We start from the raw sequence: 16,441 nt of genomic DNA on the forward strand, positions 1-16,441 counted from the left end.
AAACAGGCAATTGGCTGTCCCCCTTTCACCGCTGGCCCCATCAAGTTCCCCCACCCAGTGATGCAGGTGGCTGGCATTTAACTCAGAGATTCATTGATTATAAAACCAGAAGGACCACTTTTGTCATCTAGTTTGACCTCCTGTATAACGCAGGCCATAGGACTTCCATGAATTAACTAGAACAAAACTTTTACAAATAATAATTATTCATCTATATGTCATTTTCCCTTTTCTCCTTGCACTCTATTTAAGTTTTCTTTATTCTCACTGACCCTCTCACAGTAAAATTTCTACAGCTATATTGTAGACGCCAGCAAAACCAATCTGCATTAACAAAACATAGGGCTTTTGCTGAACTATCCAGTTCCGGGTTACTTTTTTCAACTACTGCATGATTTTTTAAAATGAAGTAAACCTCCATACAATTCAAACCAGTAAATACTGTCTAACATGATACTAAAATTTTAGACGGTTTTCTGTGCAAAACTATCATACACATATGATATACACGTGCTACATTTGATCACATTATATGTATGGCTCATTATCTTCCAATTATGAAACAAAAATAACATGCATGTGCCAAGATAATATATATACCGCTTTATCAATGCTTACCTGCGGTGAAGTGACTCTGAAAATTTAAGGCTTGCATAGATAAACTCCTTAACCTGGATATAAATCTGAGGCACCGATTGAGACATTGGGAGTTTCTTTGGGAAGGACTGCTATGGAAACAAAACATTAATTCTACATTGTATTTCAAACTTTGATTATAACTAGATATTCGCATTACATAAGGCAATCTAAAAAATGCCAAATACTATAATTTAAATATTTTAATCCTATTTATTTTTCTTTCTGCTTTTCACCAAATATAAACATGGGCATGTATTAGACTGACCATCACACTTACGAAAATAATTTATAACATAACAGAAAATTATTTATTTGTATTACAATAAAGCCTAACAATTCCAGCCAAGACTGAGACCCCACTGGACAAACACACACTAAAAATAGTACCTGCCCCAAAGAGCTTTCAGTCTAAATAGGCCAGGAAATGACTAGGATGGGAAAGAGGCACAGAAAACTGAAATGTTTCTTATCCTACAGTAACTGGAATTGTTCAAAATGTGTTCTCTCTATATATTTGACTCTTGGTGCACATGTGTCTCGGGCACTTGACTCAGGAGTCTTTTGGTCAGCAAATCCGTTGGAGCTATCATGAGCCAAGTGTCCTTGCACACATGTATCGACAGCATAAGGGGTGGAGTGGCCCAACCACCACTCAGTTCCTTTGCCACCACAAAATCCAGATATTATAGGACTCTGTAGTAGCAGGGAAGAAGGGAGGACTGTGGAAAATACATATATGGACAACACATCTCAAAGAACTTCAGTTATTGTAGGGTAAGCAACTTTTCTTTCTTCTTTAGAGCTTGTCCATATATTTATGTCCATCCCACTCTTGGTGACTCACAAGCGGTGACCTGATCTAAGGAGGTAGGTTCTCTTAGTATAGTTAAAGAGGGGTTGCAATACAGGTCTGCAAAAGAAGCATCGGACCTGGATGCCTTTCCAGTGGAAAAGTGTTTTGTAAAAGTATGAATCAGACTCCAAGCGGCCGTCTTGAAGCTGTCTAAAATGGGTACACTTTGCGAGGAAGCAAACTCTAGTAGAATGCTATAGGATCTAGACAAGTTATGTCATAGCAAGCCTTAATGCAACCCTAAACCCATCCAGGTAACCTTTAGCTGATACTGGCTGACCCTTTGTTCTTTCAGCAGATGCCACGAATAATCACGGGGAAGCCCTGAAAGATTTCATCCTTTGTAAACAAAAGGCTAGGGCTCTAGAATATGCAGCCTATCTTTTCTCCTACTCGGGTATGACTTAGGAAAAAATGACAGAAAGTGGATTATTTGATTTATATTCAAGTCTGTAACTACTTGGGCAGGAATTTGGGATGGGTTTTAAATGACACTTTATCTGGGTGAAATATAGTACGACGTGGATCCACCATGAGGGCCTGTATCTCCCTAATCCATCTGGCTGATGTAATTGAAACCAAAAAAGAGGTCTTCATAGATAAATACAATAGGGAACAGGATGTTCTGTATTCAACTTGGGGCCACCTTAATCCCTGGTAAGATCCCAAGTTGGGGAGAAGGTTTCTTTCTGGTGGAAAAACCCTAGTAAGACCTTGTAAAAATTTTGTCAAAATTTTACAAATAGGAGAGGAAAACACTGTGAAATTTTTGTGAGTGATGTGTAGAAATTACTGCTAAATGCAGTATAATAAAGCTAATGGCCAAACCACAGTCTATTAGCAAGAGTAAGTAGTTTAATAATGATAGGGATCTGAATGACAATAGGGTGCAGCTGCCTGTGCTCATATCAGATTGAAAATCTTTTCCATTTAGCAGTGTAGGTCTGTCTGGTGGAGTCTTTTCTACCATGGATTAAAATGTTCTGTATATCCAAGGAACATGATCTCTCTATGCCTGATATTCAGCCAGCAGCCAGACCAAAAGATGTAGGGAAACTGGGTTCGAGTGCAAGACATTTCCCTGGTTTTGAGCTATCAAGTCTTGCAGAAGTGGAAGAATCTCTGGAGGATAAATAGACAACTGCACGAACTCCGGGTACCAAAAATATCTTGGTCAGATGGGAGCAATCATGATGAATCTGGCAACATCCTGTCTGATCTGATCTCCCCAAATACTTTGGGGATTGGGGTGGGGCAGGGGGATGGTTTGGAAGAAAAGGATACATGAGATTTACAAACTAAGGAATGAGAAATACATCTGAAAGGGATCCTGGACATTGACCTCCTTGGAGCAGAAAATAAGACATTTCCTGTTCTTATGCACCACATACAGACCTATTGCTGGGTGACCCCATTCCCAGATTATATAAATCACAGAGTCCTTGATTTTCTGACCAAAAACAAGTCTGCTAGAGCATTCTGTAGACCCAAGAGATGAATCACCATGAGAGATATCTGGTGATGGATACACCAGGTTCATAGTCAAACTTCTTCCTGACATACAGAGATTGATCATGCTCCTCCCTGCTTCCTAGTGACATGGCTGTCATGTTGTCTGTCATAATGTGAATCAACCTGCCCTTAATGAATAGTAGGAACACAGCACAGGCATTGTAAATTGCTCTGAGCTCTTAACTCTTTTAAAGCCAGTCAAATCTCTTCGTGAGTCCACATGCCTTGTGCCTGGTGATCATTCACATGCACTCTCCATCCCATAAGAGAAGCATCCATCACTGTGATCTTGGCTGGAAGGGATAATGAGAAGAGTACTCCCTTGCACACCTCTTTGGAGTCCTTCCACTGATTCATTGACAACAGGATGTCTTGTGCATCTAGAAGAGACAGACATGACCAAATGATGCCTGTGCAGAACATATACTGATCTCAGCCAACCCTGTATGCAGTGTAGATGCAGTCTGGCATGCTGTGTGAAGAACATACAGGAGGCCATGTTTCCAAGTCCCTACTGTAGTGTGAGGATTAAACTATATTGGAGTAATAAGATTGGCCCTGGTGTTGAATTTGTCAAAAAAGATTGGCTCTGGCTGTTATAGAGAGTCTATTATTGCATCTGTGATTTCTATTAGTTGTGGTAATGCTGATCTGGACTTTTCTTTGTTGATTCTCAGGCCAAGAGTAAGGAAGAGATGAAGAAACTGCTATATGGTGGTTTCCCCCCTGGTGCAGCAACTTTCCTCAAATGAGCCAGTCATCCAGGTACAGATAGACTATTATAGTTTTCCTTCTTAGGTAAGCAGTTACAACTGTTAGGACTTTGGTAGATATCCTCAGCACTACAGAGAGGCCAAAGGAGAGGACCGTGTATTAATAATTATTTTGTCCTACCTGGAATCTTATATATTCCTGTGCACCAGATGTATTGTGATATAGAAGTAAGCATCTCGCAAGCGTCGGAATTATGGATGCTAGGGTTACCATTCTGAATTTGAAGCAGTAAATGAAGGTGTTGAGGATCCTCAAATCCAGAATGGAATATTATTTCCCCTACTTTGGTATCAAGAACTAGAGGGAATAAAACTTTTTCCCATAGTACTGAGGCAGAACATCTTCTAATGCTCCAAGAGACAGAACTGAAAGCATCTAATGATGCAACAGCCACTTGTGAGATGAATCCCTGAAGAAAGATTAGGAGGAAGGTAGTGGTAGCAGCAGTATGGAACTGGATGGAGTATCTGACTGAGACTATTTCTAGGACCCAATGATCTGCTGTTGTTATGCTCCATGCATCCTCAAAGAAGTAGAGAGAATTTTCAAATAGGGGACAGGAGGAGTCTAAATCCTGAGAACTGACTCCTGACCAACCCATCAAAATGGTTGCTTGGGTGAAGAAATAGACTGAGATGAGAACATAGCTGAGGTAGAAGGTCTCTTTTTCTGATGACACTGACCCTTATTAGGGGGCTCTGAAGCTCTTTGATGGAAAAAGTGCCAGATGAAGGTCTCTGTATTGAATAAGAACAAGGTGTTCTTTGTTTTTTCTTTGGGGCAGAAAGGCGTACCCAAGAGAGTAAATGATGACAGGAATGAAGATCATAATCATTCCTGGAATTGAAAAGATCCAGACCCTCAAAAGGAAGATCTTCCATGGTCACCTGAACCTCAAGATGAAAACCTCATCTTTGGAGCCAAGATGTTCCTCCTCACCACTTTGGCAGAATGCAAAAAGATGTCAACATCAATCAGAAATACCTTAGAGAGACATTCTTGTAATTAACTGACCCTCTGAAATTATAGCTCTAGACTCTTTTTTTCTTGTGGCAATTCTTCTAAACAGTCAGGGAATTTTTTATGATTCTGGAAATCTTAATGTGCCGATAACACCTAGTAATTTGAAATTCTGAACAGAAGGCTCTCTGAGGAATAGCTTTATGTCAAAATAAATCTAGACGTTTTGGTTCTCTCTCTTTTGGCTCCTTCTTTGCTGTTTTCTGGTCTTTTTATTAGCAGCAACCACCACCACCGAGCCTGGTACTGGTTGTATACAGAAATATTCTTCTCCATTAGATGGCACCTGATAACTTGTCTGTCTTTTTTAAGGTAATAGTGACCATAGCAGGTGTCTGCCACATAATTTTGAGAGGGTCAATTAAGGCTTCATTAATGGTGAATGCCACAAGCCCTAGCATAGCTGTATGGAGAAAATCCACCAATTTCCATGAAGACTTTCATACCTCTGTTAGAGGAATTTGTAGTCAATCTGCTACCCTTCCACTATCTTTTAAGTAGATCTATGAAATATTTGAAATAAATCCAGCTGAGACAGTGTACAGGGGAGCACTGCTTCACCTAAGAATGATGATGACATGGCCACAAACATAGCTAAATCTCCAGTCTGACGCAGCTTCTCCTCAGAAATTTCCCCTGTGCATCCAGATTCATGTGCTGTTAATGGAAAGACTGCAGTTTCTGACAAGTACAAGATATCCCTGTCGGTGGTGGTATATAAGGTATGATGTCTTGGGTGATAAGAACCCCAAGGATTCCAATAGGGCCATTTTAGGATGTTATATGGTTAGAGACCCAAGGGCCACAGAGGAGGATACCAGGGGAGGTCTACCCTTATACTCCCGATGGGATCTGGTTCTAAAGGAATCCCTCAATTCCTTTTCCAACCCATAAAATTTGTAGGAAGTTGCCCTAGAGAAAAAAGTAAGGGATTCCTGTCCACTATGCTGAGACTCAGAAGATGAGAAAAATTAATATTCCAAGTCTAAGAGAGGGACTGCTAAAGCTGGATTACTTGGTGTCAAGGTAGCCACTGATTTAGCATGCCAGTACAGTACCAGCAGTCCAGTACCATGCCAATAAGGTACCAGCAGTCCAGTACCAGCTAGTAGTCAATTTGGACTGAGGAATCTTTTGGGAATAGGATCTGTGAGGTGACTTGGACCTCTTTTCACTGAAGGTTTTAATAGGAAACCTGCCTTTTCTTTACCCAAGGAGTGATGCTCCTTTCCTTGTGAGGACTTAGATTTAACTGTCCTATTGAGTCCAAAGTAGGGGCCTTAGAGCTCCAAGAACCCATGCTCACAGGGGCACTCCTGTACTGAGATGGAATTTGTCCAGTGGAGTCAGCTGTACCCAGATCTTAAGTTGGTTGCATAGAGCAATCCAATGAAAACAGTTATACATGAGCCTCCCTAGCTTTCAAAATCCTTTTAGAAAAGGCTTTACAGATGGAACACATGCTGGGGATATGAGATTCCCAACAACAAAAAAGGCACCTGGTGAGACCATCAGGTATAGGTATTGCTGCCTTGTAGTAAGGACATTACTTAAAATCAAGAGACGTGAGTTAACCACTTGAGTTAGCCCTGAATCCCCAGTGTTGGGAAGAAGATCCCAGTAAGGGAAGAAAATAAAAACTTCTTCAAACTAAAATTTATCAAAAATAATTCTAATTAACTATTCCTAAACTGACACAAATATTTACAGAAAACTGGAGTAGCGTAAACAGCTAAGGGACATGTCTACATATGGATACTGGGTAACTCCATCTTGGAACCACAGGTGGTGAAAAGGAAGTGAGCAGAAGCTGGGCTGCTCTTCCCTTTATGCTCTTGGTATAGGAGCACAAGGACACTCAGAGCTCAAATGGGGCTCCAAAAGACACTGTTGGCCAAAGACTTCAATCTCATGTGCATGAGACAGGTACGCATCAAGAGTGGAACATTTACATGGACAAGCACTTAAAGAAGAATTGTGCAGCTCTCAGATCAAGGAAGTTTAAAAAAAAGGTTCAAATGATATACAATGGTTGAGATTTGCAAAGCAGCCTAGGGGATTTAAACACAAATATTCCATTAATTTTACTGTGCATACATGCCCTAGGCTGCTTTGCAAATCTCAACCAATACTTATATATTATTTCATTTAAATATCATAATACAATTTCAAATTAATGATAAACATACTTTGTAAACCATAGTAATTATTAGAAATAACATATCACACTGAAACTTTTTACATTTATTTTGTACTATAAAAAGAAAACAAAAATTCTATTAAACCCCAAACAACAGTCTTTTCTGTATGGAATTCATTATAATTGAATTCTCAATGACCATTGACTTCTGTTGACTGAAGAATTTAACCCATCTACAAAGACAATGATAATTCATAACTGGCATTACCACAAGACAGTAATCAGGTCTCTTAACAGAATAAAATTGAGGTAACAACATATCAGTGCTACCATGTAATAGGTATGATGTTAAAAAAGATGGATTACTTAACTTAACACTCTTCAAACCATACCTCTCAGCCATCAAACCTACCAACATGTGGAACAAATGGCCACAATGTGGGACATCCGTACTGTGCTGTGCATCACACTATCACTGACCGATGATCATGTATTAAAAAAAAAAGAAAACTGAAAAAAACAAGTTCTATCATGCCATTAAACAGACTCTCCACATGGATGCAGATGTGAAAGTGACTTGCCCAATGCCTCAAAGCAGGTCAATAGCAGAGTTGGGAACAGAAACAGCAACTCTCAATTCCCAGCTGTATTCTCAAGCACACTAGACTGCAGCTAAATATCAGACTGAAATTTGGTCCACAGAAAAATCTATAAACCGAGTGTTGTTCAGTTTAAAATGACAGTGCCTTTCTGAGTTATAAATCAAACTGAAAACTAATGGTTCATAGAATGCATTCCCTTTTTAGAAAATGACAAGCTACCCTCATTGGCAAAGTCCTCATTTTTTAATTCTCATGGCTCATTTATGTGCACAGTGGATGGTCTAAGATTGTGTATTTGTATAAGTCATAGAATAATAGTTATAGTGGTTTAATACAATATAAAATTAAGGCACCCTACTGGCTAAGTCTGTCATGACAAATACTATTCATAAGACTGAATGCAAGACCTATGTGGTGTGCTATATATTGCTGATATTGTGTTTTATTTATTTGTTTCTGATTTTGGTATTGCTTTATTATTACACAGCTAAGAAAACTGACAGAAGATTAGTAATAAAAAATAACAATTTGAAAAGGTAAACATAGTATGACAGTGAGTAAAAGTACTATCCAAGTCATGACCATGTGAACATTTTTAATAGATTGTTATAGTCCATCATATATGTTCATCTATAACTAAAGCTTACGCTCATTAAACATCATAAAACCCTCTTTAATCTTCTTCCACTTCACTGCAGTAACATACACATGGTCTTCAGCTGTTACATTTGTAAAGATAAATGACAGCTGAATGGCAGATTCAAAATATCTGCAAAACTAAGAAGATACCGACAGTGGTGGATGCTACAAAAAACTGTTAAATGGTAAATTGTGGGAATAGCAGTCTATTTGGGTCACAGTTTTGTTTGGGGCTTCTAGTTTCTAGTGAGATATAAATAATACCACAAACCTGGGTCTTCTACTTCCAGCCTGCTACTACCTACACAACACATTTGGCTTGTACAACATACTATTCTCATCTTTTTTTTGAAGAAGCAAATTTTCTTTAAGAACTTTGTAGCTGTACATAGAGAAATCCACAAGAACCCTCTAATGGAATGCTAAGGCCTTAAAGGAACACACAGTTCATATAGGGAAGAACCTCAGGTATATTTTGCCCCACATAACGAATAAGCTCAGCAGCACCCAAACAATTTACAAAAAATATATTTTTAATAGACCTTGTAGTTGTTTGTTACATTTTGTAATGCTACAGTACATCATAGACTGTGGTTTATGAAATCTGATATGCTGCAGCAAAACTTAAAAGTTAACTGTCATTAAACAAAAATTGTATTAATTATTAAAAGTTGATTATTAATTTGTTTACAAAACTATAGGGTTCATTACTCACTAAAATTTCAGATTAAACGACTGCAGCTTGAATTTTCATGTTTATTTATAACTAGATAATTACCCATGAAAAAGGTGATTTAGCCTCTTAATCTACCTTGTTATTCAAACTTTAATTACTTTTTAATTACAAAATTCATTACGGTCCTAACTCTGTTTAATTGGTTTAAAGTAAACTTTTGAAATATAAAACTTGTTCTTACCTTATCAAGTTCTGGATCTTGAAAAGGAAATTTGCTAATCACTATTTTGTACTCCTCTTCATTTGCTACAGGGATAGGGCTGTAATTATCTGCTTCAAAAATATCCCTGTTCAGAGTTAGCAAAGTCAGCACACTCAGGAGATGTATTAATATTTAAAATATCATAAATAAGTAAATATATAAATGAATACAAAGCTTTTCACTGACATCAGATTGGATGTACAATTCCAAAAGTGGAGAATTGAATTCAACACTGCTCCAGAATTCCCAAAAGCATTTTGGGAGATTGAGTAATACTTACTGCAGCACTGGGATCACATTTATTCATGCAATGACTTTTTCACAATCTACCTGACCCTAGAGGGTTTGTCCATACTGGAATATTACAACACTTTAGAACATGTCTTAATTAACACAATGCAAAACACAGCTTAGCACTTTCTAATTTCACTTCAGATCATATAAATCAGTATAGCAGGGACTTCATATTAGCTGGCCTACCCTATGATTAAATATGAACAGCTAATGCAATAAATATGGCAGTCCTTGTCTACACTAAATGTTTAACATTGTGTTAGTTAACATGTGTTCAACACAAATGTATTTTTTTCCCCACTGTAAATGCACCCAGGGCACATTAGGGGTCATTCTCTATCTGAAACAGGAACTTCAGATTAAAGCTCCAAAACCACCTTAATACTAGGTTTACCATTTTCCCTCTCAAATTATTTTTAAGGGAGACATAGAAGCACAGTAGCTGCATCAAAAGCACCTAGTTTCTGCCAAGAGAGATACAAAGGAATGCTCACTAACAACAAAACAAAAACCTTTCCTGTACCTTGTTCCCACCCAAGTTAAAGGCATCACTTTTGTGATAGTCCTATAATAGCATAATATATAAGAACTCAAGGTTAGCCTTCCCACCTCATATTGCCTAGAATTATTGTACAATGACATCAGCCCAACTGAATCTATGAGAATCTGTAATATTTCATTTTCAAAGTTGCTTTTAAATTAGAAAAAGTCACAGCATTATTAAAACAGGAAAGAGATTATTAATTTTACCACCTTTCTCTAGCAAAATAACCCAACCTGATATTAATTTTTGTATAAGATGAATGCAAACTTTCATGCTGGAGGAAATTAAATTTTACAATTTGCAAGTTCTATATCCATTCAGGTCAATTCATAATAGAAATGCCAAAAGACCTTTAGTCCTATTGGGTCAGGCTATAGTATACTGTACTCAGTTAACTAAAATTTAGAAAATTAGTATCTAATTAAATACATTTGTAATTTGATAGAAAAAAGTAGATTTGATTCAAAGACACAATTACTGAGTAGCTAAACCAACCCCAATTGACAGAGTATTTTAAGACTTTTTTTTCATTTTGCAATACTAACCTGAACAACCCAGCCCATTTTTTAAGCAGTGTTTCATTGTACTGATCTCTTATTTCAAATAAAAGATCAAACAGTCGATTCACAGGAAACCCATAACCCTAAAGTACAAAAATAAAAAGGACAAATAATTCAAGAACTACTATCATCACGTATCATACAGTGCTTCAATATGTTAATAAGAGGGGTTATTTTATCATGGAATTTTGTACCACTATAGTACAAGTTACAGGACTCAACACGTAGAGGTATTATTAAACGTGATTTACTAATTTGTAAACCTGATATTCTATTTACTTTAGAAATACTAGTTTTAGTGGCAAAATGTGACAAATTTCTTTTATATGTTTTTTAACTTGGTATTTAATCAAACAATGTGTTTTATCTGTTTTATCAATGATTCAAGAGCAGACCAGCAATAAAACATAACTGGTTTTCCAAGCAGCAAATTCAGTGACTGAACTGAAATACTACTTGCTATAAATTAGAAGTGAAATGTTTACAGAAATAGAATATTTACATTTATTTCAATGCTATGGAATACCCTTTTGAACAAATTACAAAAACTGAAAAAGATTTTTTTCAGTGCACAACTGGACACCTAGGAGGTCTGTGGTGGGCACAAATTAAGAAAAGGGGGAGCCAGCAGAAGAAAGCTAGGTAAGATAGTTTCATTTTTTAAAACATCTTACCTAATTCTTGGTACATGCATGCGATTCCACTGAAACCAATGGGGGTTGCACATGCATATCCAAAGGCAGAATTTGGCTCCAGGTATTTTAATTTTCAATTATCAAAATAACACCAACCTGCAAAGTATCAGCAAACACAACAATGAGATTCTTCAGTTCCAAAACAAGATCAGGATCAGTGCAATATGACTGGAAATAAAAAATATTGATTTTGTAAAAGTTATTTAAATCAAACAGTAAATACATTTTCAACTTACAGTAGTACAGTAGGTTAAACTCACTAGCTTTATACCACTAATTAAGTTCTTGTGTTGATAAAAGCAATTTAAACTTACGTGTCTTAATTTATGTATGCAGCGTTCTTGTAGCCTTGCTGGCCCCAGGATATTAGAGAAACAAGGTGGCTGAGGTAATATCTTTTATTGCACCAACTTCTGCTAATGAGAGAGACAAGCTTCCAAGCTTACACAGAGCTCTTCATAAGAATGGCCATACTGGGTCAGACCAAAGGTCCATCTAGCCCAGTATCCTGTCTTCTGACAGTGACCAATGCCAGGTGCCCCAGAGGGAATGATCAGAACAAATAATCATCAAGTGATCCATCCCCTGTCGCCCATTCCCAGCTTCTGGAAAAGCTTGAAAGTTTGTCTCTTGCACTAACAGAAGTTGGTCCAATAAAATATATTACCTGACCCACCTTTTCTTAATTTAGTCCAATTATATACAGTATTTATTCATATCACAAAGCTATTACAAAGTTTGTCCTAACAAGAAGAGCTCAGACAAGACCAGCTGGAATATGAAAAGTGATGCACACCATCATAGGTGCCGACTTACTCAGATCCCAGGGGGTGCTTGACCCCCACTCCGCGCAGGCCCCGCCCCCACTCCACCGCTTTTTCCAAGCTCCCACCCTTCCCCCTCCCCCATCCACCTCCTTCCCCCTACCTCTTCCTGCCCCTGCTCTACCCGCTCCCCCTCAGCGCCTCCTGCATGCTGCAGAACAGCTGATCGCAGCAGGCAGAAGAGCTGATCAGCAGGGCCGTCAGTGAGCATGAGGTGCTGGGGGGAGGAGAGAAGTGGGAGGGCGAAGTGCTCATTCGCAAGTTGCCAGTGGGTGCTGAGCACCCACTATTTTTTTTCCATGGTGTTCCAGCCCTGGAGCACCCACGGAGTCAGTACCTATGCACACCATGAATGAGATGCATTGAAGCTCCATTCATTGAAGTCAATGGGACCTAAGCACATGCGGAAGTGTTTTGCTAAATCAGGAACCTTAATAGTACTTTCAAACATTAAGTCTCAATCTAACCCATGTTAACACTATGGCACTTTCAAGACTCATTTCTAGAGGGAAAAGTTGTAAGCAAAACGTTTACATATTATGTTAATATCTACAAACTTGGGTGTATAAAATTAGGCAGCTACAGCTATATGATTTCATTTTCAGAGGTGTTGAGCATCTGCAGCTTTTACTGAAGTCAAAGAGGAGCTGTTGATGCACCTCTGAAAAATTAGGCTACATTTATCCTGCAATTATGTTTCTATCTTTACGTCCCCAATTATGAATATTTTGGTCATCATCATCTTTTTTTAGTTAAAAAAATACAAATATTATTTATGGCCATACAATGTAATGCAGGATGAAAATACAAGATTGAAATGCAGCCCACATGCCTGCCTTAAAGTATTTTTTGCGTCTTTACTCTCCAAGTAATTATATAAATAAGCTAATGGCTTTGCTTCTTGCAAGTACTCTTCAAAGAAGAAGAGCACTAGTCACCCACTTCACCTCAATACAGACTAGCATGATATAATTGATTGTGATGGGAGTTACGCATCCTGGGAACAAATAATGACATCAATTTCAATTATATCAGAAAACCTTTATGAAGGGACCTATTTCTATAAGAAACAAGATTTAAGTACAATTGAATGCTTTACATTGACACCCATTTATAAAAAAATGACAATCGATAGATTAAACCTTCACCTGCCTTGCAAAATATGTGGTTTAGAAATCTCTAAACAATTTGAACTTACTAGTAGTGCCTTCTAAAATGAGCTGGGGATTGGAAACAAAACTTAACTGGCATTCACCAGAAATGTTCCTAATGAAAATACAGTTGTTGCAATTTGAAAAACCAAACTGTTTTCAGCCTTTCCTAAAATATTTACAAAGTATAAAATATTCTTCAAACCTAAAACAACCTGCAATAATAGTGAAATGGTTACAAAATCCAAACTCCATGATTTAAGCACATATTTTTGAATTTTGAATTAATGGAGATTAGTGAACATTGAAAAGGGCAAATCAAGACATGAAATAACAGCACTTTGTATATGTTACACATCTTCTATTTTTCTTCCTGAACATGCTGTCTATGACCCTTTTGGCAAGTTTTGAAGTAATTTACCAGGATAAAATGCAGTCAATCACAATCAATGACTGTATTCCCTTGTTTTTCAAGGGGGATCAGAAACAGCATGCTGATAGCCAGTTTTCTTGTGGATGGATAATACAGAGGTAACTTTCATTATTTGAGATACATTTTAAAAATACTGAAATATTCAGTCAAATATAGTATTAAGTTAATAACACTTTAGCATTTTCAAAATTTTAGTAATGCCTCTACTGCAATGTAAACATACTGCTTGATGGGCATTGAAGGGGTAGCTCTAAGGGTTTTGCTGGTAGAGTTTATTTTGGAAACAGGGTATTTGGAATGATAATTAGGAATTATTTCCTGGTGGTGCTTTCAGTGATGAACTATTCAATCTGATCTAATGAAGAGGTCAGTTGAAACTAATGAGGACAGATTGCAATAATAACAGCAGATTAACTCTGCATATTCTAAACTGCTGGACTAAGAGCACTTTTGGAAGACCCAGAGAGTTGTAAATCAGTGGAGGATTATGCAAATAGCCCATGGCTGTGGCTCACAGCCTGATACTGCTGTGAAAAACAAAAGCTTGGCAGGCTCTCTCCCTACTGTGAGCCATTTTTAACCACAAAAAAAACCACAATGATGTAGGTGTAATTTTTCACTTTGACATTATCCTACTTTTAAACACACAGACACTCTTTAATGGATTTACACTGCACTACTACAAGGTCTTCTCACTTACCGAATGGGTTCTAAGAACAGCAATGATCTTTGACAGTGCCATGTTCCAGAGTTCATCAGTGTATGCTCTAGTTACCAATCCTTGGGTTACATGTAAAATGTGATCTTCCACTACAAAGAAACTAAAACAAAAATTTATAAGAATTAAGTCAAATAACCATCAGTTATTTTCAAATATTTATTACAATATGGAGCAAATCCTACCCTTTTGCACAGAAGCATGGGAAGGCCATGCCCACAGAACAATTGGGACTTGAATGGACTTTGCATCAGGCCCTTGGTGCTGTTCTGGACAGGATGCGGGAAGCAAACCCACTGCTAACTGGAGCCCAGCTCAATGGAGAGTCTATATCTGTCACTACCCTGGAAGGATGTGTGTGCAGGACAGATGAATCCTCACTCCAGAGAAGCAGCAGCCATTATCCATGTGGCAACTGGATACACATTGCATGGGCCTTACACAGAGGAGAGGATTGTGGGGGATAAGAATAAGGGCAACAGATTTCCATTTAGAAAACTTACCCTACAATTTGACTGAAATATCTTCTGTAGCCTTCTACTGTTTCATGCTTTAAGTAAAAAACAAAAATGTTGAGGAATAAAAATACCACTAAATATTTAAGTAAAATTCCAAGTCAGTGCAACTTAATAAAAATAGTATTGGTTACCATGCTTGACTGCGGCTGCAGAACTAATCTTGCTTGTTTCCTTCTTTGTTTTCTGTAGTAGTTTTCAAATGTCTCTCCATCACCCTAAGACAAGACAAACAAAATGTGGTTAAGAGAGGAATGTTCTTCATATGATGAAAAAGTACTTCTGAAATTAAAGGCAGAGTTCTCCACTGTAACTTACAACCATATATTCTGCATTTGTTCCATATATGGAACTCCCACTGACATCTGTGGAAGTTCTGCATACTTGAAATGAGTGCAAAGCATATGAAAGAGATCCACAATGTACACAGGAGAGGAGAATTGTGCCCTTCAGCCCACATTTTTACTTATGTCATGCTGCTATGATACCAAACACAAACTTTTTAAAATGACTAAGGTAACAATATCAAGCTAATTATCAAAATTGAAAAAATCTTAACTCCTATTCTGTAACTTAAATACAGCTGCTTTAACTACAATACTGCTTTCTTTAAGATATACAGGAAACTTAGTTTATATTGACTTTCGTCACATGTAAAGTTTAGTATATGCTAAATGTTACAGAAATTCATAATATAGTCCTGACTCTTGAATGCATTAGTATTCCTTAAGCAAAATGTAAAACAAAATTTAATATTTGCTTACCCTTTCTTGGTACTTAGTAAATATAATGACTAAAGATTTGGATTTTGGTCCTATAACAGTCCTCAAAATTTAATACATAGACAATATTCTCTATGCCTATTGATTATATTGTTAAGACCTCAAGCGACATCATGGTATTCTCATTAAGATGATTCATTCAGTGGAAACCATCTGTCCATTTGAAACCATTACAACACTGACTCATCTACCTATTGAATGCAACATAATCTGTATGCAAGCAGAATTAAGCAGCTTAGCATTTTTAAGTTTCATTTTTACTCCATGAGGTTATTGCTAGGTCAGAGCTATTTAGAATTCCATTACTTGGGATTCCAAAAAGCTTCAAATCAAAACGTGAGAGATCCTGTATATTCTTAAATCAGTACTATTTCAGTAAGAAATAATCCAAGTAAAGCTCTAAATTAATATTTTCAGATGTACAAAGAATATTGGTTTCTTTCCCCAAAATGCAGATAACCTACCACAGAATGAAACAAAGCTTGAAATGGAAAAAAAAAAAAAAAAGGAGGGGGAGCGGTGGTGGGAGACTTTGCTTTTAAAAAAGCAAGTTCTTCATATTGTGTGATACATATTAACTAGAGCAGTTTTTATTACTGTAATCTTTTATTCAGGACATTATCACTTACATTTATTATCATAATGTAAATCATTACTTTCCAGCCAAATAGTATGATGTAATTCTTAAATGCATAATAAAGTAATTGGGAGAAATGTAGAATTCTACTTCTAATATCATATTTGTGCATGAGTTTAGTGGAAGTCTACTGTGAAAAAGAATAGCTGCTCTTTCCAAATGCACAAAATA

General features: G+C 37.2%; 1 protein-coding gene across 5 annotated transcripts in view; it reads right to left on the reverse strand.

The window, feature by feature from the left end:
- The window catches only part of EXOC6 (exocyst complex component 6), a 182,031-nt gene that overhangs the window by 88,121 nt on the left and 77,469 nt on the right, over window positions 1–16,441 (reverse strand). For all 5 annotated transcript variants that reach the window (XR_014712418.1, XM_084634108.1, XM_084634110.1 and 2 more), the window contains exons 9-15: window positions 14,986–15,069; window positions 14,840–14,886; window positions 14,319–14,439; window positions 11,307–11,378; window positions 10,501–10,598; window positions 9,097–9,202; window positions 619–728 (exon numbers count right to left, since the gene is read on the reverse strand). Coding sequence is in view for 4 of the 5 variants with exons in the window: in XM_084634108.1 (XP_084490234.1) it covers window positions 619–728; window positions 9,097–9,202; window positions 10,501–10,598; window positions 11,307–11,378; window positions 14,319–14,439; window positions 14,840–14,886; window positions 14,986–15,069 (638 nt within the window). In the remaining variant the exon portion in view is untranslated. The remainder of the gene's footprint in view (window positions 1–618; window positions 729–9,096; window positions 9,203–10,500; window positions 10,599–11,306; window positions 11,379–14,318; window positions 14,440–14,839; window positions 14,887–14,985; window positions 15,070–16,441) is intronic.

The sequence above is a fragment of the Lepidochelys olivacea genome, assembly GCF_965140295.1.
Source record: "Lepidochelys olivacea isolate rLepOli2 genome assembly, chromosome: 7".
NCBI lineage: Eukaryota > Metazoa > Chordata > Testudines > Cheloniidae > Lepidochelys > Lepidochelys olivacea.